This window comes from Grus americana, chromosome 10 (genome assembly GCF_028858705.1).
Source record: "Grus americana isolate bGruAme1 chromosome 10, bGruAme1.mat, whole genome shotgun sequence".
NCBI classification, from domain to species: domain Eukaryota; kingdom Metazoa; phylum Chordata; class Aves; order Gruiformes; family Gruidae; genus Grus; species Grus americana.
The window spans coordinates 3489426-3517308 of record NC_072861.1 but is presented as its reverse complement, the minus strand read 5'-3'; the positions used below and the strand labels follow the sequence as shown (position 1 = coordinate 3517308).

Genomic DNA, 27883 nt, shown 5'->3' with positions numbered 1-27883 from the left:
TTCCTCCTTTCTGACAGGCGGGAGAAGTTACGGGTCCCTCCCTCGCTCCGCTTTATTAAATATAGTAGTAGCAGCAGCCCTCGCCTGGGAGCAGGCGCTGACGGAGGCTGTGCCGTGCTCGGAGCCCCGACCGCCGCTCCAGCCCTTGGGGACACCATGGGTGCCCGAGGTGGCATCGCCACGCTGCTGCTGCTGCTGCTGCTGCTCTGCCAGCCGCTGCCCCTCCGCGCAGGACCCCCGGCCGGAGGTAAGCCCCCCTCCTGCCAGCCCACCCGAAGGGACGGAGCGGTGGGAAACCTGCGGGGATAAGGCTTTGGGTGCGCAGGGTGGGTGGGTGGGAGGGCCGGGGACACCCATGGGTGCAGGCAGACTGTCGCCGAGCCGCGGGAGCAAGGAGAGGCAGCTGCCTGGTTTTGGGGAGGGGGTTCGGGCCAGGTTGCCGTGCGGGGAAAACCAAGGGTGCTTGGGGCACAGCACCCCCCCCCCCCCCCCCCAGGCTGTGTCCGACGCTTTCCCCGGGGACACCCACAAACGTGCTGCTGGGTGGCATGGGGCTCGCTCCCCGCGGGCGTGCAGGAGCCGCTGGGCTTTGGTCTGCGCTGCGGGCAGCACATGGGAGAAAGGCACCTTCCCCGCTCCACCAAAGCCCCGTGCCACGGGGACGGAGCACGGGCACGTCCGCGGCCCCCGTGGGGACAGCCGGCCCTCCCTGCCCACGTTTGGCCTGGCCACAGCAGCTGTCTGCGAGGGCAGCCCCTCTCATCCGCGGAGCGGGGGGCTTGGACCGTGCCGGTGGGAAGGATGGAGCTGGGCAGCGTTGGCCAGGGTGCGTGTCGCCTCCCGGCTCTGCTCCGTCCGTCCGTCCCGTGCGCTCGGCGTGGCTGGGTGCGTGGGGCGAGGGGCTCGCCTCTCCTGCTGGTGTAGCCCCAGAGGGGTGCAGGATCACCCCTCGGGTGATGGGGTGCCAGGGGCTGTCCGGGGCTGAGCGTGTCCCCCAGGAGAAGGAGCCGCGGTGCCCCAGGCAGCAGGACGGGCAGGGGACGCTGGCTGCTGCACAGGGACCCAGCCTGCCAGAGGGGTTATTGCAGGGCAGGGGCTGGGCGGGGAGCAAAGTGGGTGATTTATATCCAGTTTTCCCCAAAAAGTGGCCGGATCTGACCACACGGCTCTTGGCACGGCGCTGTGCCCTGCCTCAGCATCCCGACGGCCGTCCCGCAGCCCCGCTCCCACCCTGCGCCTTCCGCCTCTCCTCCTCATCCTCTCCCTCCCCTGCTCGGGGACGCGCATACCTGGGATGGTCCGAGCCTCGGCAGGGTCTGCGGGGTCAGGACACGGGTCTCATCCTGCTCGGGACGGGTCTGTCCCTTAGCCTGACCCTCCAAGCTGCGCTCTGGGTCCAAGTGACCATTTCCAGCATCTGCAGCTTCAGCAGTGGAGGGGATTTTAAAAGCACTTTTTTTTTCCCCCTAACTCACCCCCAAAATAATATACCATCTCGCTGAGCAGTTTCTCTTCTCCAAACCTCCCCCTGGGCACCAGGACCAGTGGTGGGGCAGGAGCTTGCTTTGGCCCAGCAGTTTCCAAAGGAATTGCTGACCATCTCGGGTCTTTTGCTCCCCAACCATCTTCTGCATCCGAACCTGTGTCAGCACGAGGAAGAGGAGGAGGAGGATGACCCTGGGACCCAGCCCTGTGGTCCTCAGCACCTGCAAGGTCCCTTTTTGTCCCTGTTCCCTCCCCAACAAGCAGGTGGCCTCCAGGACACGCTCCTCTCCTTCCCTCCCACCTTGTTCCTTCTTTTTGTTCCGTGCACCAAAATATGAGGATGCCTGGCAAGCAGAGTGCAAAAAAAAAATCCCTTTTGTTAATGAAGACAGTGGTGTCCGTCCTTCCTTCCTTCCTTCCTTCCTTCCTTCCTTCCTTCCTTCCTTCCTTCCTTCCAGCCCTGACCTTTCCAGCCGGGACAGAGCGGGATCTCACCACGCGGAGCCGTTGCCCGCTCTGGGCTGTCCAGGATGGCTCCTGGGGCTGCCCTGGCGCTCCCGACTCCTTTCATGGCAAAAAGAGTTTGAGCAACCCCACAAACCAGCACGTGGCTTTCGCTGGCACCTGCCAGCCCCCCCCCAAATTCCCCCCCCCGCCAGGGAAAACTGCCCGCGGCCAGGATCGACGGACATCTGCCTGGCACGGACCCGCGGGGCTGGGAAAGGAAAGGGGGTTTTTTACACCCATTTTCGGATGCCGGGGACTATTTCTGTGCCTGGACGAAGCAGACGTGCCGGCCGTGACCCCGGGGTCTGGGCACCGGCTTCCTACAAGCTCCCCCCGCCTCCGGAGCATCCCTGCCGAGCCCACCAGCACCGGTGCCAGGGAGTTCCCACGGGAATATCCCTCCGTTCCCATCAGGGAGAGCCACACGGGGCGGGGGGGAGGGCACAGAAGAGGGGGGTCAGGCTTGTTTTTGGGGGTGAAGCTTGCGTTTTCCATTCCCTCCAAGCAAGGTTCAGGGGGCCCGAAATGGAAAGAGTCACCATGCAAATCAACAAATACAAGATTATATCAAAAAGAAAAAACACTCATAAAATTGTGTCCTCTTGACATCTGAGTGTGAAGCATGCGTAAATTGTTTTTCGACAGCCTGGCTCTCCTCCGGTTCCCAGCGAAGTCACCCGCCGGCTGAGCTCCCCCTTCCCCAAAATCCTCCTTGCTTGGGGGTTTTAATGAGGCTGGATGGGGGGGGGAAAGAAGGAATCGGATACGTAGGGTCCCTGTGAGCAGCCTTCACCCCGAGCTTCCAGCAAGGGGGTGCCAAAAATGTGACACACCCCCACCCCCCCCTCCAAGTTTTGGGTGGACCCCAGCAGCGGTGATGGGAGGGTTTCGGGTGGGCGAGGGTGACCCCGGTTTGTCCACGGTACCTGGAACCTGGCTCTAGGGAGCCGCCTCGGCTCTTCCTCTCCTCCACTTTTGGAAATCCGACCGATTTATTCAAACTTTCTTTTTTTGGGTGTTTTTTTTTTTTTTTTGTGTGAATGTGCCACATGTTTTGAGGTCATAGCTCCAAGCAGCTGGAAAAGTTTCCAGCTGATGGGAAAGAACAGGAAAAAGACTGAAAAGGGGGGAGAACGCAAACCGGTATCGTGGGAATCGAGGAGGAATATTCTCGTCTCGCTCATATTTAGCAACAGAGGGCTGCGGGCAAATATATAATAAGCGCGTTCCTCCAAGATCGCAGGACGGGGTTAAGCTCACCCGGAGGAACTAACGTCAGGTTGAAGGCTGGACGGTAACGGGACTTCGGAGGCGGTAGGCTGACGCTGTCTGTGTGCCTAAATAAAGCTCAAAGCACAGACTGTTCGCAACAGGCGCTGGCTCAGCCCAGCCTCGGCTCCCAGGGGCCGCTCCCTCGGCCCTTTCCAGGTGTCTGGAGAAGCCGGGCTCCGGCTCGGCTCCTTTTTGGGAATCCGGCCGCCCTGAGCGTTAGCATCACCCCCGGCCTTCGGTCCTAGAAACTCCCCGGCTTGTATTCGTACGCTTCCCGGGTCCCGCCTGGGCATCCCAGGCCACGGCCACGTGCCCGCATCACCCCAGCGGGTACGAGGTACGTCTGCGAGGAGGGGTGTCCGTCAGAGACCCCCCCCTCATTCCCAAACCAGCCCAGCTTGCCGTGCTGCGCACGGACGGGATGCCCCGCGGAGGTTTTTGAGAGGAACTATACCAAAAACCCGAGTTCAGGAGAAACGCGTTAACGATCTTTCTCCCTGAGCTGCCGCGGTGGGGGCAGACGTGCCTGCACGATGCTCGTTTTGCTTGTGAAGTTTGCAAACGGGACCCAAGGCTTTCCATTCGCGTGCCGCAAGCGGAGAACCTGCTTCGCCCCATCGCGAAGCCAAGGGCTGCTTTGCAAAGCGGAGCCCAGAGTCAGGGGCTTAAGCCGGGCTTAAAACCAGAGGAGCAGGGCCACCGCGGCTCTTCCCGACCTCGGGCTGGGGAGGACGCAGCTTTGCCGCCCGGTTTGTCGCTCGTTAGCTGTCACTCATCCTCGGGACGGACCAAATAGGGCCTCCGAGCATCCTCCCGACACCCGGCGGTGAAAGATGTTTATGCCCCGCGTCTCGGACGGGGTGATAAATTCCCGTTTTCCATCCTTCATCCCCCGGGGCGTGTCGCCTGCGCCAGTCGGGCACGGCTCTGTGCGATCCCTCCGGGAGCTGCCCTGCGCCCAACGGCTGCTCTTGGCTGCCTGACAGCCGGACAGACAGCCGGTAGCAGACAGAAAGCATCCCGGGAAAGGGAAAAAAAACGCTGCCAAAAAAATGAACGGGAGCGGAGAAAGTCATGGGGCAAACGGCACGGTCCCCGTCACGTGCCTCTGAGCCAAGGAGAGAGAAAAGTGACATTCAGCCGTCGCCGTGACTCACCGGCTGCTCAAGGAGCCTCCGTGAGCAGTGAGTCAGCTCGGGACGGCCCCGTGAATCCCCGCTGCTTCTTTTGCCCAAATCTTGGCTTTCTGGTGGTTGTTTTTCCTCCCTGCTGCGAGCGGGCGGGGGAGAAGGTGGGCGAGGGAGGGAGGTTTCGGTGTCAGAGGCCCCCCACCCCGTGCCGTGCCCCGGCGTGTCAATGGGTGCTCCCCATCCGTCACCCTGCCGTGAGCCCCCCCGCTGCTCCCCAGCGCACAGGCAGAAAGCGATGCCGGGGGGGGGGGGAGGAAATTCCCATTCGAGGTTTTTCTTCATCCCATCCCACAGAAATTTCTGGGCCCACCGGGGTCATTTCCTCTGGGAGCCGGGGAGGAGAGCGAGAAATTTTGGCTTGAGGTAGATGTGGCTGAAAAAAGCCTCCTGTCCTGCCCCGCAGCCCTGGGAGGGGATGTGCGCGCCCGCTTCCACACCCCCACAGCCCCACGCAGCCAGCTACACCTCCCTCCCGCGCTGGAAATAGAGCAGGCGTTTATTTTCTCTATAAACATCACCCCGCCGCTTGTTTCTCATAGATGGAAAAGCCGGGGTGGGGCTGGGGAGATGGGGGGATAACAGGGGTGAGGAGGAGGAGGAGGCAGGGCGAGGAAGGGGACCTCCGAAAGCATGGGAGGGGAGAGGAGACAGAGATTTCAGCTCTAGAAAGGGGGGGGAAAAGAAAATACACGTTTTCTGTGCAGTTAGAACTGCAAAAGGCAGACAACGTAGCGTGTCAACCCCAGATGAGCAAAAAATATCTTTTTTTTCCCCTTCCCTGCTGCAGACACCCCTCCCTGGCTGCGCAGGCACTTTGCCCCTTGCAGCACCCAGCATCACCGAAAGCCCATCCCGGCCACGGCCCTCGTAGCCCCACGGGGTGCAGGGTGCTGCGGGTGCTGCCCTGCCTGCACGGCTACAGCCGAATCGCCCCGGGCGGCACATTTTAAAAGCTCCTTCCCTGCCCCTGAGGGCAGCGCTGGAGGTTGAAATTAAAGCTGGCAGGTAGCTCCTGGCAGAGCTTCAGCATCTCCCCGTGTCCTGATGGGGACGGGGACGGGCGTGGGACCGGGCAGCGTCTCTGTCGGGTGGGTAGGGATGGGATTTGGGGATCTGCAGGTGGGATGGGTGCCCTGGGTGCCCCACTCCCCCCCGTAACCCAGCCTTCAGCCCGGGCTTTCCCCGAGGTCTCCCCGCTCCTCCGGTGCTGGGCTGGCCAGGATTGTCCCCTCGTGTGCCACCGCCTGCCCTCCTGCAGGGTGGAGCTGGAAAACCTGCCAGCCAGCGAGAGGGGGAGACAGCTTGGGAGAAAGAAAAAGAAAGAAGAGAAGAAAAAGGGAAAAAATAGAACAAAACCCGGCTTGGGATGGTTTGGAAACCACGTCCTCTGGGGCTGATACGATATTTCCAGGCCAGCTTCTCCTGGCAGCGGGAGCCTGAGCGAGCCTGAGTCACGCTGCAGGGGACGGCACAAAAGCCCCATTGAGCCTCCCGCTTCCCCAAATCCTCCCACTTTCTCCCCCTGCTTCACTTCCCAGGACAAAAACTCCAACCACGGCTTCCAGCTTGGGCTTATTCCTTAAGTCCCTCCGGAGTCGTTTAATCGCTCGTCATTAAAAGCTCTCCATCCCTGCTCCTGCTCGCGGCAGGCTTCGGGGGTGCTCACCCCAGGGGATGGATCCCCCCCCCCCAAGTTCTTCCTAAGACCACCCTGAGCTTTGCAAGGGGGGGATGCAGCCAAGGGGGGGGGACACTGCCCTCCCCTCCCGTGGTTCTGCATCTGGCCGAGCAGGAGAGCGCAGGAAATACCATCAGCTTTAGGGCTGCTTGAATCATCGTAAAACCACGCTGGAGAAGCGAAGGCTGAAGCTCCAGAGCTCCAGCCAAGCCTCCCGGACCCCGCTTTATGGCCTCCAGCTACAGCAGCTCCTTCACGCTGCTTCCCAAGGACGAGGAAGGCAGGCAGGAGCGGCACACGTCACAGCCGGGTGATACGGCGAGCCCCCCTCCCCGGCAGCGCAGAATTAGCAGCGGGGGCATGTTTTCCCCTGACCCTAATGTCCGTGGGCTGCAAAAAGACAGGGTTTGTTGGGGTTTTTTGGTTTTGGTTGTTTTGGTTTTTTTTTCCCAAAGCTGTCAGGCAAGAGCCAGGGAAAAGCGAGCGGGAGAGCAGCTGGCAAGGGACCGGGGAGAGGAACTGAGTTAATAAACACAGGCGGAGGTTTTCAAAGCGGCGCAGTGCAGCCAGAGGTAGGGGCGGATGATCCGCTTCGGGAGGCAGCGGCCAGCGAGACGGGGCCGGGGGCGAAACAGAGCACCCCGGCCCAGGGGCTCTGCTCCCGCGCCCGAAACAAGGGCGATGGCCACTTCTGGCAAGCGCTCGGCTGTCGGCAGCCCCGGGCAGGGCGATGGGCCGTGGCTTTGCTGGTGTTTTCCTGGGCGCTGCTTTCCAGCAATCGCTGCTGGCCGGCGCTCCTGGAAAGCGCTGGCCCCGGGGAGCCCCGCTGGGAGGGAAGGCCAGGTGGAGAGTGGGAGGCGAGAACCGGAGCTCTCGTTCCCATTGCCGGGGAAAAAGAAGCACGTACAACGCTGGCTCGGCGTGCGGGAGCTGCGATCGCCCGGCTGGAGTCGAGAGGATAAAACCTGGAAGTGGGGATAAAGAGAAAAAAACCCCCCTCCATGGCAGGAGCCATCACGACGGGGATGGATCCGTGCTGATGCCACCCCATCCCGTAAATCTCGAGGCTGAGCCCCGGGAGCAGGAGAGCAGGGAGAGGCTTTTCCCAGGGCCGGGGCAGTTTGCTGGGCTGGCTCTGCCCCATCCCCAATGCCCGAGCCCCGTCCTGGAGGCAACTCCACGCTGCCTGCAGAGGAGGGTCCTGCCGGCACGAGGGGGACCGCGGGACGTCCCCGAGGTCCCCGCTGGGCTTGGATGCCGTCGCTGCAGCCCAAGGCTGGCTCACGTGTGACCCGTCTCCATTGCACTGGGATTTGGTCGCAGCGCAGACCTGGGCGGGTGCTCAGCCCTCCTGCTGCACCCAGGCACTTGCTCGGGTCTCTGAGCATCCCTGAAGGCAGCAGCCCCCCAGAACCCCCCCACCAGGTTTTCAGGCACCCCCTCCTCCCAGCAAAGCCCCAGCCAAACCCGAGGGCCGCTCCGCAGCGGCTGTGTTTGCCTTAGCCTGCCTCGCAAGCTGCTCATTTCCTTCCCCGGCCATAAATAAAACCGCGCCGTAAAACGAAGGGAATGCCTAACATAATGAAGCCTTTCTCAGAAAACCCATCGCATCCCTTCCTCCTCCAGCCCCTCCGCCCCGTGCGGGAACGGGGGCACAACCCAGCCCTGCCACCGCCCGGGATGCAGCCGGGGGGGCTGCGGGTCCCCGTCGGGCGTCGCAGAGCCAGGGTGGGCAGTGGGGAGGCTGGAGCCCCCGGCCACCCACGGCGGAGGCAGGGGTGCTGGTCCTGCCCACCCTGCCTGCACTGGGAGCGGGGACGGGAGCTCAGGCACACGCTGTGGGGGGGCCAGGAAGGGTTCAAGTAGCAGAGCAGCATCCCCAGGGCCGGGCGGCTGCCCCCCTCCCTGTATTTGCACCCCCCCCCCAGTCCCTCAGCGTTTGCACAGTGGCTGGGTGCAGCGCGGCTGGCGACGGGCGAGCTCACTACCTTATAAAGTCATTAAAATAAAAATAAATTTAAAAACCCAAACAACAAACCAACCCCAAACAACTCGGAGGGCCTCGAAACGAGCTCCTGACGCCGCGCAGGAGGAACGTGCCCGGCTGGCCCCGGGGCGCTCCGGCAGCATCCCGTGCGAGGGGGGCTCAGCGGCATGGGGCACACTGCCGACACAGGGGCTGCTTGTTGGCGTGGGCCGGCGGGCAGGAAGGAGGGCAGGCGGCGGGCCGGGCCGCACCGGTGGCCGCACAAGCCCGAGGCTGTTCGGGCAACAAGGAGCCTTCACTGCCCAGCTGTTTTTCCACCGTCAGAAAAGCGGTGCGGCCGGGGCGGGAAGCGGTTGTGAAGACAGAGAGCCTTTCAATGGCGGGGGTGGGGCACGTGTGTGCGCATGGGGCTTTCCTGGCACCCGCTCCGGTAATTAAAGAGCTGCTTTAATGAATTCCAGTACCCCTCCCTGCAAACACACGCAGACCACCAGCCCCGGCCCCCACCTGCCCCGCACCGCAGCCTGAATGAAGCCTTGTTGAGCGGCCAGCCCCTCCCCGGCGCCGTGCCCCCTCTCCCCGGGCAGGATTTGCTCCGCTCCTTCCTCCTCGGCCTCAGCATCCTCCTCCGGGCAGAGCGACATGGGTCCCTGCAGCCCCTCAGGGACTCGTTTGTATCCCACGGGCACTGATGCACCTTCTTGTGGGGTCTGCAACACCCTAAAGCGCATCCAGCCGTCCTGCGAGGACGGACACGGGGAAGGCATCCGTCCGCCAGCTCCCATTTCTTCCCGCACACCCAGGAGACATCTCCCCGCTCCGAAAAACCCTCGCGTCCGGCGTCGGTTTGCCCTGGAAACCTCACGTGGAGTTTTGCGAGCGTTTTCCCTCGCCTGGGCTGGGAGTTGGCTCCTCCGTCCTCCTACGTGCTGGGGAGGAGGTGGGAGAAGTTTGTGTGCTGAGATGTTAAAACGTGGAGGAGAGGCCAAACCGGCCCCGCTGAGCCCCAGAGCAGCCCCAGGACCCCCCTCTCCCAGCTCAGACCCCCCCAAGCAGACGGGGATCCCTTCCCCTCCGTGGTGCTGCCCAGGACCAGGCTCCACTGGAGCTGGCTTGCTAGGGGCTGTGGTGCCAAAAAACTCCCTAAACACCAAAAAAACCAACAACTGGAGAGGCCGAACCCGCCGTGTTTTCGACTGGGCGAGAGGGCCAAAGCATCCCGGAGTCAGCGCGTGGCCGGTGCCGGGGCGGGTGCTGGGGCGGGTGCTGGGGCAGCGCCGGCTCTCACAGAGCCCTCGCTTGTTCGCCGGCCCCGGGAGGAGCCGAGCACACCCGGGGCCTCTCTCCCAGCTCCTTGCTCAGAACTTTTGGCTCATCTCCTTGTTTCTTTCAATACAAAAAAAAAAAAAAAAAACCCAACCCACCGCCGAAATGACACTGCAGGCTATAATCTGCTGGCTGCTGGCCGGCTGCTCGGAAACTGTGACGGAGGCCCCTCTCGCCTCGTCAACGCCTTTCCAACGGCCTGGCAAAGGCAGGGGCAGCGATTTCCTGCGGGACACGGCGGGCTGGGAAGGGATTTTGAGCCAGGGTGAGTGGGACAGCCGGGGAGCCCACCCTGACCCACAGCCAGGACGTGGGGACCCCCCCACTCTGGTGATGGGGGAGGAAGGACCAGCTCAGGCATCCTCACCCAGGGATGAGGCTCCGCTCGGGGCACGACGTGCCTGCAGCACCCTTAGATCACCTGGGAAAGGTGCTTTTGGATCCCGGGAGCGCATCCGCATGGGGCGATGCCGGGATGCTCAGCTGCAGCCTGCGGACCAGGCTGGGTACCCAGGTCGGGGGGGGGGGTCTCTGCCTTTTGCGTGCGTGCCTGAATCACAGCCGCCATCCAAGCGATCGGGATGGTGCAGCCTGTGCTGCGGAGGCTCCTCCAGGGCAAAACACATTTGGAAAAAAATTAAAAAAAAAAAAAAATCCAGCGAGGTGTATTTTCTATGCCTTTTGCAACATGGAGGGCAAGGAGGAGGGGAGGAGGAGGCGAAAAAGCTGCGAGTCCCTCGTGAAGGAGAAATGCCACAGGTCCGGTGGCGTTCGCATGCTGGATGGGCCGCGGAGCAGCCCTGAAATAAAACAGGAATTTGGGCAGGCAAACAGCAGTAACTCACACTGCTCTGCTGCCGGAGAAAAATCTCAGCACCTCCTGGAGCCGGGCAAGGGCCCTTCCTCCTCCTCCTCCTCCTCCCTCCCCCAGCAAACAGCACCACTCCCCTGGGCATCCGCGCTTTCAGTAACTTTTCATGATTAGTATTTTATGAAAGAGAAGAAAAGCATCTCTGGCAGCTTCAGCAGAACCGAGGCGGGACAAAATGTGCTGGCTGCAGGAACCGCTGTCCCTTGTCACGCTGGAAAACAAGCTGGCCGTGCCGGACCGGCTCCAAAACGTCATCCCCAGCACCCATGGGAGACGCTGCCGGTGGGTCCGACCTCGGCAAAGCTTTCCCTCCCTGTGAGGGCAGCCGCTCGGTGCCCATCTGAAGAGCACGTTTGTGGGATGAGGGGAAGCCACAAAACCAAAAATGGAGCAAAATCCTGGTGGAAGCTGGAGCACGGAGCACGCACGCACAGGGGAACCTTGACGGGAGCCAGCACGTAGCGTGCACGTGATGTCTCCAGGGGCCGCGATATATTGCGTGCACGTGTGCGCGCCTCGCCGGGGCCCGAGCGCGGCTGCCTGTGTTTGTGCGAGGAAGGAAGAGGAAAATTCCCTTTTTTGCAACGTGCCGTGTCGCTCCCGCTCACCAAACCAGGGACAAGGGGGTGCTGAGAGCCCCGGGCAGCGCCCGGCACGGCACCCACCGCCCTTGGGCACCGAGCAAGGCACAGCAGGGCTGGCTGGTTTTGCAAGGACCACTGGAAGGAGGGAGCAGGTCAGGAGAGGACAGAGCCCTTCACGGCCCCGCGAAGAATAGCAAAGCTCCTCTGAGTCACTGGCTGGGCCGAAGAGGACAAGGAAGCCAAAGTGCCCCGTGCCAACGGCAGGCACGAGGGCCAGGAAATGAGCAGGCTTGAGTAAGGCGCGCTGGCAGCCGTGCCCCGGGCTGAGCAAAGGGCTCGGTATTAAAGCAAGGGCTAGATATTTCCATGGTGCCGTTTCTTCTCTGCCCAGAGCGGGTGGGGTGACGGTCCTTGCAACACCCATGTTGTTCTCCCCAGGTCCTAGGAGAAAGCCAAGGCACTTTCTCGGTTGCCAGCAGCAGGAAATGATTTTTTTGTGGGGTCTGGGCATGGAGATCTCTCCATCCCCTACGGAGGACACCGCAGAGCTCAGCTCAGAAGAAAATGCAACAAACCAAAGCAGAGCGCTGCAACTCTGTCCGTGTCAGGCAAACTCTCACCATCACCTTTAACAGCGGGCTCATTTCAAACCCTCCGTGACTGCGGCTGCTTGTTTTTACATTGGGTTTTCACTCGCTGCACCACCCCACCAGCAAAGCCCGCTTGCTGGAGCGGGGGGAACAGAAATTGTGGCTCAGTTGCAAAGGGACAACCTGGGAAGCAGCTGTAGGAGCACACGTGGGTGTTGCCACCCAGACCTCGCCACGCAGGAGGCCGCTTTCACCCCAGCACCCAACCTCCATCCCTGCCTCCTCCAAAAGAGAGCAGGGGCTGGGCTAGGACCCTGGCAGAAGCCAAAGCCTCGTCCTTGCTTGCCCCGTGGCACCTCAACAAACCGCAAGCGGGACCCCAAACCCGCGCGCGGGTCTGATGCCAAAGTGCAGAGGGGAAGCCTAACAGGCAAGCTCCGCGCGTATAAACTCCAGGCTGTGACTACGTATGGACCGAAAGCGCCGCACGTTCACCCCTCTGACATACCCTCCCCAAACATTCACAACCCTGCAAGCGCAGAGTTAACTTTGCCGTGGGTTGCTCCGGAGCTAACCGGGACGGGTGGCCGCGCGTCGCAGACACACGCACGTTTAATGTTTGTGCAAAGCACATGCATGCGTGGAGCCAGCAAAGAACTACAAGAACTCTAAAATTAAGCCTCGCCGCTCCCTGTGCTTTTAATTCTGCCTTCTCCCTCGTATGCCCTGTGACACAGTCTTTCATTTCATGACCGCATGCCATTGTGCTGAGTCCCTGTTCAGGCTGATGTATACCGGGCGTTGAACGCGTTCCAGCTGCAGCTCCGTGCTCCCCGTTTGAGCCGATGTTTCCGTCCTGCCTCACATCCACATATGGATCACAGGCACACGTGTTTATTCCTCCAGCAGCCACCTCCAGGGTGAACGTCAGCAATGTTTGGATGATACGGAAAGCTGGTAGGAAACGGTGTAAAAATAGGGAGAGGAGCGCAACACGGCGTTGGCTGCCCCCGCGGCATCCCCGCGCAGCAGCTCCGCGTTCGGCAGCGATCGACGCCGGCCGGGAAATCCAGCCAAGGCACAACAGCCGCCGCAGGAAGGGTTCCTTCTCCTCCAAAGGGATGTGGCTGCGGGAGAAGCGGGAAAGACTCGTTAGGGTAACAGCTCACCTCCTAATGCGCAGGAACTCGGCCCCACCACATGCTACTGCATCTGCCCTGGCCACGTAACGAGGCGGGGAGGATCCTTTAATTGCTGTATTGGCAGATACTGCATCTGCCTCCACGCACCCAGCCCCTAGAAATCCCTTCCCTTCGGAACACAGACTCCCCTGAGGGTCTTTCCAGGCTCCAGCACGTTGTCACAGGGCAAACGGGGAGCCCTGGAGGGGAAGGACTGGTGGACGGGCTCGAGGGGCTCCAGATTCACGGCACCCACGCAGACAAGGCTTGCGGGGGGGATGTCCTTCCCTGCCTGACCCTCTCTCCTTTTCTTCCGCAGCCTCTTTCTTCGGGGACGGCTTCGTGGAGATGCCGCTGGCGGACGCCTCGCACGCAGTGCGGCTCCACCTGCAGCTGTACACCAGCCAGGAGAACGGGCTGCTCTTCCTGGCCGCCGGCCAGCCCGACCACCTCCTGCTCCAGCTGCGAGCCGGCAGCCTGCAGGTCAGCACCCCGACACCTCGCCCCCCCCAGACTGGCTGGGGTCCATGGGTCAGGGCTTCATCCAGTGCAAGGATGAAGGGGCAGCACCCAAAAAGAGCAGCCCACAGGGCCAGACACAAGCACAGATGGTCAAGCTGCCAAGACCCCTGCCAGGGCACCTTAAGAGCTCAAGAGGAGAGCGGGCAGAGTCTTGGGAGAATCTGTTAAATACAGAGAAGCAGGCTGAGGAAGCTCCTCATCCACTGCCTGGGGCGATGCTGGGGAACATCGTGGAGACACCCAGACTCCCCCATCCCACCGTAGGCCAAGCCCAACTGGGGTGTGGGAAGGGATGGAAGAATAAAATATGCTCTTGTGGTTATGGTGTTGGCATCCACCGTGAAGGAAAAGAGCGGGGAGCATCTGAGGCACACATCCTGCCTCTCCTGCAGACTGGGCTGGGCCACCAACCACATCTAAACCAAAGCAGGAGAACAAGCAAGCAGCTGGCCAGAGGTCTCCCTAATGCAGACCATGTGTCCCAAGGTCCATCAGCTAACCCCCTACTTGGGCAGGCTCCAGGCTGCTGCTTGCAGGAGCAAAGCCTGTTATTTCCCCTGCCAGTATCCAGGGCAAGGGCTGGAAGCAGCCCGGGTTGATGGGATGGAGGGCAGCAGGCAGGATGGAGCCGGGAAAGAAGAGCCAGCATCTGGCAGGGTTCCTCTGTAGGGCGGGGAGAGGAAGAGCCCAGCTGTGGGACTGGGACCTCAGGGAAATAGCCCTGAGACTAGGGCTTGCTGAGACGAGTGACAGAGAAGGCATGCCCATGGTGGGGGGGAAATCTAGCTGGGGAGGGAGGAACATGCGCAGAGGAGGAAGAGGGAAGGATGGACGGTAGTAATCAGAGGGACCAAAACACTTGGGAGCCCCCAGGAACAGGCCACGCTTCGGTAGGTATTTCTGGTAGGTGGTGAGGTGTCTCCTGTGCTGCAGATAACACTTGCTTGAGCTGAGCACTTTCCGTGTCCTTCCCCTGCAGGTCAGGCTGCAGCTGGGCTCGGAGGAGGTGACGCTGCAGTCCCCAGCGGAGCTGCAGCTCAATAACCTGGCAGTGCACGACGTGGAGCTGCTGGTGGAAGATGGCAGAATGATGCTGACCATCGACGGCCTCTTCAACAGCTCCGTGGACATCACAGGGCCCGTACAGGAGCTGGACATCCAGTACGGCCTCTATGCCGGTGGGACAGGCAGTCTTGACCTGCCGTACCTAGCCGAGGCCAGCTCACCCTTCAGAGGTTGCCTCCACTTAGTGACATTCAACGGCCTGGATGTCCTCTCCCCACTGTCCTCTGACGGCAGCTCCAAGATCTTCCACCGGGTCCAGGAAGGGTGCAGCACGCAGTTCTCTGCTGAGCCCGAGGAACCCTTTGGGTTCCTGGGACCACACTCCTACATCGCATTTCCCACGTGGGATGCGAGGGAGGAAGCAACCATCGAGTTCGTGATAACGACGAGCATCACCCAGGCACCCCTCATCTACCACGCGGGGCTGGAGAATGATTTCTTCTACCTGGAGATCTCCAACGGGCGCCTGAGGGGGTTTGTTGAGAAGGGGAACGGCATCATCGTCCTGCACAACAACGTCTTCATCAGCGATGAGCAGCAGCACTATGTCAAAGTCTATACAGACATCCACAAGTTTGAGATCCTGATCGATTACTACGCCTCATCCACATCCAACCGGGGCATCAACAACTACCTGGACCTTCAGGGAAACCTCTTCATCGGGGGTATGAATGAAAAGGCTTTGCAAAGGCTGAGGGAGCATCATCTTGCTTTCATCTCTGTGTGGACCATGACCAACAACTCGTTTGTTGGCTGCTTGGAGGACCTGCGGATAAACCTGCAGAAGAGGAGTCTGCAAGATGCTGTGGTCACCAAGGACATCACACCAGGCTGTGGAAAGCAGGAGCACTACTGGGACTACGATGAGGCGTACGAGCAGGATGAGGCACCCACCTCCCCACCTCCAGATGTCTGGTCAGGAGCACCGGGCCTGGTGGTGGAACCCTGCCAGCCAGACAGCAGCTTCCCACCTGCCTTCGCCAACATCAGCAGGCTGCTGCACGTCAGCCCCCTCATCGTCTCTGAAGGGGGCACGGCCTATCTGGAGTGGAAACACGCCCAGCCAACGGTAGACTTGAGCCTTGCAAACATACGGCAGTCCCAAATCCTCTTTAGCATCACCAACGACCCTAGACATGGCCAGCTGGAGCTGGATATTCCTGGGTCCAGGAGCAGAAGGAAGTTCACCTTGCTGGACATTGTGAATCGGAAAGTCAGATATGTCCACGATGGTTCCGAGGGACCCATGGACCAGCTGATGCTGGAGGTGACAGTAACTGCCCAGCAAGGGATCCCCGAGTGCTTGCGGCAGGGGCAGATGTACCTGCTGCCCATCATGATCAACCCCATCAACGATGCCCCGCAGGTGATCTTTCCCCATGGGAACCACATGACAATCCTGAAGCACACACGGAAGCACCTGACCACGGACATCCTGCAGGTTCTAGATGACGACACATCCTGTGATGACCTCGAATTCCAGCTGCATGGTGGCCAGCAGATGGAGGAAGGTTACATGGAATATGACTTCCAGCCTGGAGTGCCCATCGAAGAGTTCTCCTGTCGGGACCTGGAAGCAGGCAACATAGTCTACGTGCACCAGAGCGGGACAAACTTACAGCTCACCTTGCAGGTGAGCGACGGCACAATCCCAAGCCCCATTGCCACCCTGAGGATCGTCGCCATTGACCCTGACATCCGCCTGCACAATAACACCGGCCTCTCCATCTCCCAAGGAGGGGCTGCGCGCATTACCACAGCTAACCTGTCAGTGGAGACAAACGCCGTGAAACAACGGGTTGCCATCCTCTATGTCCTCACGGAGCCCCTAAGGTATGGTGAGGTCCAGAAGCAAGGGAGCATGGGAGGGGAATGGAAAAAAGTCGAGTCCTTCCACCAGCAAGACCTGGAGCAAGGGCGCATCCAGTATTTCAGCACAGACACAGAGCACCGGCTAGAAGATGTCGTGGAGAAGCTGAGATTTGAAGTCCAGGTGGGGCAGAAGGTCTTGCCAAACAACACCTTTCTCATAAGGATTAAAAGAGCCACCATTAAGATGAGGACCATGGTCCCCCTGCAGATGAAGAACAAGCGGCACAGAAATATCACCAGTAAGGAGCTGGAGGCAATGCTGGAAGATCCAAACTCTGCCCCAGTCCCCTTCCACTATGTGATAATCCAGGCTCCCAAAAAGGGAAACTTGGAGCTGCTCGGCAACAGGCTGACTGAAGGCTTTGGATTTACCCAAGACGACCTGCAACGAAACCATCTGAGCTACAGCGCGACCATCAGGAACTCCCAGCAAGCCGAGGACACCTTCCAGTTTCGTGTCCGTGCTGGTGAGCAGCACTCTCCTGTCTACACCTACACAATCAGCATTGGTGGGGACCCCGACGCGCCAGCCCTGACCAACGTCCTCCTGATCGTGCCAGAAGGGGGGCAAGCCGTCATCTCCAAGGACCACTTGTTTGTCCAGAGCATGAACAGCATGGACTACATCTACGAAGTGATTGAGGGGCCAGCACATGGGAGGCTGGCCTGGGCTGCGTCCCACGCCTGGGCCTCCAGAGGAGAGATCATGGAGTTCACCAACGATGACATCCTCCACCGCCGGCTGCTGTACCAGCACGATGACTCTGAGACACTGGAGGATGACATCCCCTTCGTAGCAATCAGGCAGGGCGAGGGCAGCGCTGAGTCCGATGTGGAGGAGGTGAGGGGTGTTTTCAGGGTCTCCATCCAACCCGTCAATGACCACACCCCGGTCCAAGTGGTCAACAAGGTGTTCAATGTGGTGCGCAATGGGCAGCACCTGCTGACAACAGATGACATCGCCTTCACTGACAAGGACTCTGGCTTCTCCGACACACAGCTGGTGCTGGCGAGGAAGGACATTTTGTTTGGCAGCATTGTGTCCGTCGATGACAGAAGCCACCAGGTCTATCGGTTCACGCAGGATGACCTGAGGAAGAAGAAAATCCTTTTTGTCCATTCGGGGGCTGACCGGGGCTGGATCCAGCTACAGGTCTCAGATGGCCTCCACCAAACCACAGCCCTCCTGGAAGTACAGGCGTCAGACCCCTACATCAAAATAGTCAACAACACCGGTCTAGTCATCCACCAAGGGAGCCGAGGGAGAATTGACTCTTCTGTCCTCAGCCTGGAGACCAACATGGACATCAGGTCAGATGAAGAGATATGGTTCCTGATAACAACCCCCCCAAGGTGGGGGACTGTGCTGAGAGGGGAGCAGCCAGTCATGGCCTTCTCCCAGAGGGACCTGCTAGCAGGAGAGATCTCCTACCACCACAACGGGAGCAGGAACACTCGGGATGAGCTCCAGTTCACCGTAGAAGCAAATGAGGTGGTGGTGGAGGACACGCTGGCCATCAGTGTGTTCTTGGACACCCATCCCAGCCCCCTGCGCATAGTCAACCACAAGGAGATGCACGTCTTCCAGGGGGAAGCAGCTGGGATCAAGGAGGAGTACCTACTGGTGAGTATCCCCTTCTCTAATCATTCCCCAAGCCCGCATCACTTTCCTGGCCACCAAACCAGGACGGCCACCCGTGGGACTCCATTTTACACCCACCTGCCCAGAGCAAAGGACTCGTGCCCATGTCAGGCATTGCCCAGGGGCAGAGGGGCAATGCCAGGCACGGCCTTGGCAAGAAGGTGACTCTTGCAGCTCATGCCACAGCAAAGCCTTGGGAGATTGCACAGCAGTGGTCGGTGGGGCAGCCCAGCCTCGCAGGCACCAGCCCCCCACTCATGCCTTGTCTCCCCCCCACACTCCCAGGTGGCCCATGAAGAGATCCCTCCCCAGGACATAGTCTACCTGGTGAGCAGCCCCCCAGCCTCTGGCTTTCTGGCAATGCTTCAACATGGCCAAGACCCAAACGAGCAGCCCAGCCTGGACCCCATCCAGTCCTTCACCCAGGAGGACATCAACAACGACAGAGTCCTCTACCTCCACTCCAAACCAGAGGAGGACCATGACCAGTTTGTCGTGGACATCACGGCCAGCGGTGCAGACCCGCTGGAGGGGGTGGTGGTGAGCCTGGCCGTGCTCCCCATCACCATCCCCCTGGACGTCCGCAACATCACGGTGCCAGGAGGTGGCTCTGCTACCCTCTCCACGGGCATCCTCAACATCCCCAACGCCTACTACACGGCTCTCGGCGTGGAGTTCAGGGTGCTCCAGCCCCCCCGGTTCGGCACCCTCCTGAACAGCGAGCGGCCTGAGGACGGCGGGCTGCACAGCTTCACCTGGAGCGAGGTAGAGCAGCCGAGGGCACCCGCTTGCCCACCACACTGCTTTTCCGGGGGGTCAGGAACAGCCTGAGGGTGGGCTCTAGCCCCCAGTGGCACCGGGAGGCTGGGGAGGGCTGTGGGGCTCCTCTCCCCATGGGTGAGCTCTGCCCTTGGGATGGAGGGCTCACCCTGCAGATAAGGCATGCATCAAGCCCCAAGGCATGCTTAAATGGCCTTGGGGATATGGGGTGGGGATGCAAGCAGAGCACCCAGGCTGGGCTCCAGGGCTGCTTCCCATGGGGATCCACCTCCCTCTCTTTGTGCTGGATCCGTCCCGCGGGGATGCCCCAGAGCAAGCGGTAGGTGCCCAGGTCCTGTCCCCAGCGGGACCAGTGGCCCATGTCCTCCCAGGAGGGTCACCCAGCCCCTGTCACCCCAGGTGGAGAACCAGCAGATCCGGTACAGGCAGGATGGTCCCCGTGGCCAGGCCGACAGCTTCACCCTCCTGGCCAACGCCTCTGAGATGGACCGGCAGAGCCAGCCCAGGACCCTCTTCGTCACCATCCTGCCCCGCAGCTCCAAGGGGCCCCGGCTGAGGGTCAACGCCGGGCTGCAGGTAAGAGCGGGACACCGCGGGGATGGGCAGCCACCCCAGCGGGCCCTGGGTGCTCAGCCATAGGGGAGGTGGCCAGCCCAGCGTGGGGACCTCAGGGGACCCGCTCCGAGCCTGGTCACGCACCTCCGGTAACTGGGGATGCAGAGCCGGGATGCAGACCAGAGGCAGGCGATGGGCTCCGGGGAAGGGAGGCGGTTTCCCGGCGGGGCGAGGCTTTGCAGGAGAAGGAGGAGGAGACCGGGCTGTCCCTCCCCCTCCCCTCCACCCCATCCTTCCCCGCCGCCGATGCCGAAACCGTCCGCAAGATGGGAGCATCGCCCCGCAGCATCTCTCGGTCCTTCGCGCACGTTGCGCTCGGCCGAGCCGCGCTGCCACGGCGGCAGGCAGCTGCCTGCAGGCAGGCGGGCGGGCAGCAACTCCACACCTCCCCTTTTCGGAGGACGGGCAGCCTGCTCGCACCTTCCCCAAGTCCCGGAATAATCCCTGAGAGTACAAAGAGCAGCTTGCCCACGTTTCATCAGCACGGATTGGAACTGCTTGATTATTTAGGCAGCTTTCATGCCTCTCCTTGTGCTCAGCCCAGTAAAGTCAGAAGAAATAGGTCTCACCTGCTGCTGAAGTCCCACCTTCTGTTTCAGACACCCCCCTGCCCCATTCAGGACCACTAATGCAAAATTGCAGCAAAGAAATTAGTAAAAAGCACACAGGAGTGCCAGCCTGTATTTCCCCCCCCCGGGCTATCCTCACCCATCCCAGGATTTCCCAGGCTGGCAGCAGGGCAAGCAGCTCTTCCAGCAGGATCATCACAGCAGGATCATCACAGGGGCTTTGGGAAGGTGTCCCAGAGCCCAGGCTCTGGAGGAGGTGCCCAAAGGGAAGGGTATGCACTGGGCACCATCCCAGCAGCCCCAGAGGCAGGGAAAGGGGCCAGGGATGATGCCCAGCAAAATTTGGGGGGGGGTGTCAGGGTTGTACCTCCACCCACAGCCAGCCCTGGCTCTATCCTTGCCTATGCTGCCCTCAGCTACACCCTCCCCAGCCCAGGAAGCTCAGCCCCTTCCCAGCAAAATCCCTTTTACAGTGCAGTGTTACCTCCAGATCTGCCCCAGCTGTGCCAAAATCCCCAGCTCCCGACAGAGAAAAGTTAACCCCTCGGCTGCTGGGCCCGTAGCAGCCCCTCGCCCCCACTCCAGAGGCACAAAAGGCCCTCTCTGCTCGCTGAGGACCACCGCATCCCGAAACTGCTGCTCCATCCTGGCTCTGGCAGGGTGGGCCCGAGGCGGGGGAAGCAGGCAGAGCAGGCAGAGCAGGCAGAGCAGGCAGCTCTGTCCCCGGTGCCGTGCATCCCGCCTGGGGCGCAGGCAGATGCACAGAGCCGGCCCTGTGCGAGGGGAGGAGGAGGAGGCTCCCTCGCTGCCTTATTTTTAGGCATTCCGTTAGCGCAGTGGTTGTGAGGCACTTAGGGAACCATGTCCTTCCCTCCCAGCCACCATGCTAAAAAAAAAAAAAAAAAAGGGGGGTGAAAAGCAAGAAAAAGCTCCCAAAATAAACTCCAATGCAAATGTCCATCCGCCTTTCCAGCGGGATCCCCCCCGGCCCCGGGAGGGGTAACAGCAGCCGCCGGCAGGAAGGGCTCTGGAGCTGGGAAAGGCTCCCCGCTCCCAGCAGGAGCAACGCTAAAGCAACGCAGGGCTCAGGAGGGGCCCGGCCCTGCTGTTTGTGCTCTGGCGAGAGATGACTTCAGCGTTTAAAGGTCAGGCCGGGTCTAGGAGAGAGATTGCACAAAGCCTTCCTCGGCTGCCTGCGCCTGCCAGCGCCGGGGGTGACGAGTCCATGCAGGGCTGGGGAGAGAACGCGCAGGGTTCGGACCCCAGAGTGGGAGGCAGATTTGCCCCAAGCTGCTTTTTGGGTTGTATCGGGAGAAAGGATGGCTGGCTGCCGCCAAGAGAAAGGCTTGCACCAAAACACACAGCCACGCTCCTGGCGCTATTTCGCTGCCTCCCCGTGTGCTCTCCCAGAGAGCAGAGGCGACACGGAGGCTGAGCAAACATAATAAGCTGAGTAAGCGAGAGCAGGAACAAGACGGAAGGCTTTAATAATTCAGAGAGGACGGGGAGTACGGTGAAGCGGGTCAGCCCCGGCGGCACGGGCAAGCAAAGCCGCTTCGGCCACCGCGTGTGCCTGTCCCCGGCGGGCAGCGATGCCCCGGGGCTGCCGGTCCCCCCCGCCTGCAAACGCCTCTCCGGGCTTTGACCATGGGGAGTTTTCCTTAGCACCGAGCCCCGGGTGTGATTGCAATTCCAATGGGCGCTGAAATGACCCGGCTGTGGGTGCTGGGGAGGGGGAGCGGCCCAAAAACCTCGGAGCAGGGATGTGGCGGAGCAGCAGCTCCTTCTGCGAGAGCTTCTGCTCCTGCACCAGCCGTGTGTCCAGCAGCACTTTCCCCACGCCGTCCCTCCAAAGCTGTGTTTTCGAGCCTGCCTCCCGCCATCCCACGGGGACTGCCAAGGGATTTAATTTCACTGTCGGCACCCACGCCCACTCAAGAAATGTTTTGGGCTAGGCCAACTGAAAGCAGCAGAAAAAAGCTCATCTAACCCAGCACGGCCAGCTGAGCAGCTCCTCCAGCGCCCGGGTGTTTGCAGGATGCGGGCCAGACTCGCAATGCCGTGAGACGCAGAGCATCCTGTCCCTCCGCCCTGCGCGAGCCGCAGGAAGGCTTGGTCCACGCGCCCCACGATTTCGGGGCATCCTAAGGGTGAAAGGTGGTTCTGGGGAGCGTGGGCAGAACCTGTCTGGCAGCGCAGGATTCATCCCCGCGGTTTGCCGAGACCGAGATACGGCACAGGATTAGGAGAGCGGAAAGTTGTTGCCTCCAGCTGGAGAGGGGAGATGCCAGGGCTTTGGGGTGGCAGCGTCCCCGGGATGGGTGGGCACCGCTGGCCGGGGCGAAGTGGTCCTGGGAAGCTGTGGGGTGGCCCTGAGCTCGGCCACATACTTATCATTCCTGGAGAGTTTGCTGGAGCGGCTCGTGGCCTCGCTGCAGCCTTGCGAGGGGGCGGCGGGATGGGTGCTTTGCTGGAAGCGTGAGCTAGGAGAAACACCCAGCTGGGGAGAGACGGGGCTACGGTCATCACGTACACAGCAGCAGCTAGGGAACAAGTTCAGGCGACGCCGCTAGAAGCCCTTCCCCTGCGGAGCAGCGGGGAGAGAGGTGTCAAAGGCTCAGCCTCCGCCCCAGCCCCGCGAGCTGTGCCAGCACCGTGCCTTCTTCCATTTCCAGCGCGTGGGGAAACTGAGGCACGGAGAGGCGAGCCCTCACCTCTGCCCTCCTGCGCGTGCCGTGCAGGTGCACGGACGCGGCGGCGCGGCACGTGCCGGCAAACACGGCAGCGGTGACGCAGGGCTGGGAAGAGGCTAGGCGACGGAGGCATCACCCAGCGCTGCGCACAAGGCACCCTTGTTGGGCTGGGACACGCTGAGGCAGCCAAGCGAAGCGGGCTGGGAAAGAGGGGAGAGGTGCTGGGGGCATCCCAGCGGGATTACAGCCTCTCCCTGTCCTCTAGCTGAGGGAAGGAGCCACGGCTGCCATCGGCCCTCACGTCCTGAGCGCCGAGGATGAGGACTCCCCGGCAGAGGAGGTGACCTACTCCATCCAGCCCCCGGCCAACGGAAAGGTTGTGCTGAGGTCGGCGCCCGGCGCTGAGGTCCGGCGATTCACCCAGGCCCAGATAAACAACGGCCTCATCCTCTTCGTGCACCAAGGTAGGGCAGGGCTGGGGTGCCCCGTTGCCCCCCCGGCATCACCCCCAGCCTGAGGGAGGGGACAGCACCGGAGGAGAGCACTGTGCCACCAAGGCAGGCGCTAACCCCATCACACAGCACCCCGGTCCAAACTGTGCCGGGTTAAGGGGGGGCTGCAGCAGCCCCCCTGCCCCCCCCCCCGTAAATGCTCAGCTCTGTGCTTTCCGCAGGGCCCCTGGACGGAGGTTTCGCCTTTGACCTGTGGGATGGCGAGAACCTGTCTCCTGGGCACTTCTTCCTCGTCAGGGCTCAGAGGGAGCCCCTCATCAGCCTGGCCAACAAGGAGAGCCTTACCGTCTGCCCAGGTGGGTACGGCCATGTTCCCCAGCCTCCCAGTTCGATGGCAAAATGGGGCCCTTGGACCCTTCCACCACCCCCTGCCCGAGCCCGGGTGCTGTCAGGAGATGCCCGTGGCAGGCAGGTGGTGAGACCGTAGCTTGAAGACCACACTTGACGTGTTTTCCAGGTGCTCTCCAGCCCATCACCAGCCAGAACCTGCGGGCAGTGAGCAACAGCCCCGCCGGCTCCACCGCCCTGTACTACAGCGTCGAGCAAGCCCCACGCCTGGGCAGGCTGAGCACCTCCCGGGGGGAAGAAATCAGAAACTTCACCCAAGCCCAGGTGAGCTTTTACCCGCCCCAGCCCCCCAGGATCCATCACACCCCCCTGCCGCAGCCCGGGGGTCCCAGCCTGAGCCCACGGGCGGAGGGACCCGATCCCTGGCAGGAGGCAGAGCAAGGCTGCAGCCACGCCGCAACTTTCCCAGCCCTGCCGACGGCTGCCAAGATGGATTACAAGCTGCCGCCCCAACACCAGCTTTACCACGGCCACCAGCCTTGGATTTCGTGCTGGGGGGAGGCTCAGGCAGTTATAACCCCCTTTTCTTGGGTGACCTCCCTGCTGCAGACCCCGGCTGCTGCTTAAGGCAAGAGCCAAGCGCGATGCTTTCACCCCCGCCCTGAGCAAAGCCTTGCCACCATCCTTCTCCTGCAAAGCCAGGCTTTTGCGGAGCATGGCAAAGGGCTTCTTTCTAACCACCGCTCGGAAGCACGTCAGGTTTGCCCACCCCGCAAGCTCCCCTGTGCCGTGTTCACCCCTCGGAGGCAGCCTGGCCCAACTCTTGGGAGATGCTGAGCAAGCTCGGGCCTTCCTCCGAGCCTCAGTTTCCCCAATTGCTGGGCAGAAACATGCTGCTAGATGGTAGCTACCATGCCACGGCTGGTGATGATCCCCATTTCTTACCTAATTAGGGCTTGGCTGTTCCCTCCCCATGCCCATCACATCAGAGGAGAGACAGATGCACCCATCTCCCACATGGTACCACCCACTCCACATAATTTATTTTTCCATTTAGCAGAGCTCCTTGTGTTTCTTTTTATTTTTAGGTGGACAGTGGGTTGATTTTCTACCAGCACGAGATGCCGGAGAAGCCCTTCTGGCTCGCCCAAGATGCCATCCGCTTCCGCGTGGTCGCTCCCACAACCATCTCGGATTCCTTCATCCTCCTCGTCCTGATCTCCTTCGAGGCCAGGTGTCCCCAGCGCTCCACTCAGCTATGGAGAAATGCAGGTAAAGGAAGGGAGAAGCAAGGGACAAACGAGCCCTCCTGAAGTTTGCACAACCCCCCCATTCGGGGGGGGTTGTGCAAACTTCAGGAGGGCTCGTTTGTCCAAAGATGACACCACTGTACAATTTCCCATGGCCGCTCAAGCGCGAGCTTTAATATTCTGTCAAACATCTAAAACTGCATCCATCCTTTTGCTGGCTCTCTGTGCAATTCCTTCCTCCATCGTCTTACCAAACTAAGAAGTCCAGGTTGCTTCTCATCCCTCTCCATGTCTTTGCAATTCTCCTCTTTCTGCTATATCTTGCTCTTGCCTGGGTCTGCTCTCTTCTCCGGCAGATCCCAGCTCTTTCCAGCGATGACAGACTTTTGGGTTTTCCCTTTTCCCCCAGGTCTCCAGCTTGCAAGGGCTCAACGGGCTGAGATCAGCACCTCAGCGTTGGATGCCTCCAACCTCCTAAGCCAAATCCCGGCCCCCGAGAGGGCTGCACATGATGTTGTCTTCCTGGTGACTGGGCTGCCGGCTCATGGACAGCTCTTGGTGGCTGGTATGCCCCTGGAGCAGTCACAGCCATTCTTCCTGCAGTCATACCTGGCCACAGGACGCCTGGCATATGCCCACGGTGGAGATGGCACCTCTGAAGACAGTTTCAGATTTAAGGCTTGGCTCCAGCCCCGAGCTCAACAGTCCATCCATCCTCCACAAGAAGGGGTGGTCATCTCTGAAGCTTTCAATATAACGGTGACCAGCAGCAGCAAGCCACCGCAGGTGGTGAGGCGACAAGAAGTGCTGCGGGTCCAACCAGGCTCTGTGGTGACCTTGTCCCAGGAATACCTGGATGTGGCAGACCCATCAAGTTCCCCAGCTGAGATGGTGTACAGCGTCCTCCAGAGACCTCTGGCTGGCCACCTGGCCAGCGCACACAATCCACAGGAGCCCATCAACCGCTTCACCCAAGCGGATGTCAACGCAGGCCACGTGGTGTTCGTTGCCACCAGGAGCCATGCCTCAGGGTCCTTAGCCTTGAGCCTCTCCGATGGCCACCACCCACCTACCTTGACCTCTCTGGAGGTCAAGGTGCTGCCTGCAGTGAGCACTGCTGCTAGCCCGGTGCTGCTGGAGGTGCCTCAAGAACTGAACAGGGCCTCCGTGTCCCACCATCACCTCCTGGGGGCCGCACAGCTGGGGGCAGGCAATGCCCTGTACAGGATCACCAGGGACCCAAGGTTTGGCCAAGTGCAGGTCAACCAAAAGCCAGTGCGAGGCTTCTCGCAGAAGCAGCTGAACCGCGGGGAGGTGACGTTCACCTTCACTAACCTCACCTCTCCTGAGGACAACTTCCAGTTCCTCGCCATGTCGCGGGCGGCGAACAGGACTGGGGTGGTGAACATCACCGTCCGTGCCCTGGTGAAGGTTCGGCCGGGCAGCGTGTGGCCCAGGGGCACCACAGCCCTCCTGGACACCAGCATCCTCGATGCCAGCGAGCTGGCCAACCGCACCAAGAGCATCCCAGTCTTCAAGATCCGCAGGGCACCCCGTGGCAGCCGTCTCGTGAGGGTCCCCGGGGACCCAGGACAACCCACCACGCTGATCGAGACCTTCAGCCAGAGCGAGCTGGAGCAAGGGCTGGTTGGGCTGGAGGTGCTGGATGCTGGGGAGACCGACCAGCTCCTGCAGAGCGATAGCTTCATCTTTGAGCTGGCGGCTGCTGGTGTGCCACCAGCGTTGGCATCCCTGGGGTACAGCACTGAGCCCTACAACGCCTCAAAAGCTTACGGAGTCACCCTGCTCACGGCTCCCCTGGCACCCTCGCCCCTGGTGCCCCAAGGCACGGCACGGAGCAGCCCCAATGCCAGCGAGCTGGGGATGCCTCCCACCGCCTGGCCAGGCCACGGTGCCACCACCAGCCCCAGCCCTGTGGAAGGGGGCACCTTCCTCAGCTTCATCGAGGCCAACATGTTCAGCATCATCATCCCCATCTGCCTCATCTTCCTCCTGCTGGCTCTCATCCTGCCCCTGCTCTTCTACCTGCACAAGCGCAACAAGACGGGGAAGCACCACGTCCAGGGTGCCCCCTCCTCCAAGGCCAAGAACGGGGCTGTGCCGGACCAGGAGACCTTCCGGAGGACGGACCCCAACCAAGGCATCCCCTTAACGACTGTCAACTCCCTGGAGGGCAAGGGCACGAGTCCCCCACCCCAGGGCACGGCTCCTGGGGCTCCACCAGACCCCGAGCTCCTCCAGTACTGCCGGACATCCAACCCCCCTTTGAAAAACAACCAGTACTGGGTGTGAAGGGCTCAGGCGTGAGGGCACGAGACCACCTGGGGGTCCGGACCCTCCTGGAGCAATGCTGGCCACCTCCTCCCAGTTCTCCTCCTCCTCCCCGGGAGCTGGCATCCTGCGGATGCAGGAGGACCCTGGGGATACGGGGGCTGCCGATCCAGCCCACCCAGGAGCCCCAAATCTCCAGGTGGCTTTGGGCAGGGGAGGGGGGCACTGCATAAACAAGTGGGGGGCAGGCAAAATGCCCGAGCATCCCTGGGCAACACCGACTTCGGGTGCTCATTCGGGCCACCCAAAAGGTGGCCACAGCGCTGGAGGGGACCTGATGCCATCGGTGGCTCCTCCATGGGCAGCCCCGACCACCGCGGGGGGTGTTTGCCACAGCTCTCGGCGCACGAGGGAGGATGAGGAGCGGCTGGGGCTGAGTCAGGCTGGGGATAAAGCTGCCCAAATCCCCCAGGGCTAGGCGGGCTGAGACACTGGAGCAGAGGCTCGGAAAAAAAGACAAACCCAAAAAACTCTGTGGCCAAAGCCAGGGGAATTTAAGGAGTCCCCACCCACTTGGAAAGGAAAAAAAAAAAAAACCAACCCGCCTCGCTCTTTCTCTGCGTGCTTGCCGTGTGTTTCATAAAGCAGATTGCGCCGAGCCCCGGGGGGGGGTTGCACAACAGGTAGGATGCCCTGGGCAGGGAGGGACGGCAGGCACTCACCTGGGCAGCGTGAAACCCGAGAGCAAAGTGGAAAACCGAAGCCAGCGCGGTTTCCCACTGTATACTCCAGTACGGCAGAAGTAAACAGAATAAAGTGCCTTTTCCGAGGTGCATCGCAGTTTTCGTAAGCCGTCTCCCTCGTGTCGCCGCTCCTTGCCAGGCCTGTTTTAAGCCCAGCGAGCTGCCGAGCGACATTTGGAGGTAATGGACCAAAGTCTGGGCTCTTGCTCAAATTTTCCCCAGCCTGGAGTCCTAAAAACTTAAATAGAAGTTATCCGAGGAAAAACTGAGTGCTGAGCTCAGGATGGGACCCAACAATAATACCCTGCGTTGCTGCAGCTGGGAAGCTCATCACAGGGCACATCCTGCTCTCACAACGCCCATGGGAAG

General features: G+C 61.2%; 1 protein-coding gene across 1 annotated transcript; it reads left to right on the top strand.

Annotated features, from left to right (window-relative positions):
- The first annotated feature begins 41 nt into the window (after positions 1-41).
- Positions 42-27385, top strand: CSPG4 (chondroitin sulfate proteoglycan 4). Its single transcript, XM_054837227.1, has 10 exons — positions 42-247; positions 12991-13154; positions 14173-17754; positions 18058-18537; positions 18952-19128; positions 22695-22893; positions 23103-23237; positions 23399-23553; positions 24318-24501; positions 24889-27385. Exons 1-10 carry the CDS (start codon positions 157-159, stop codon positions 26790-26792), a joined length of 7071 nt encoding a protein of 2356 aa, XP_054693202.1. The 5' UTR covers positions 42-156; the 3' UTR covers positions 26793-27385.
- Positions 27386-27883: the final 498 nt, after the last annotated feature.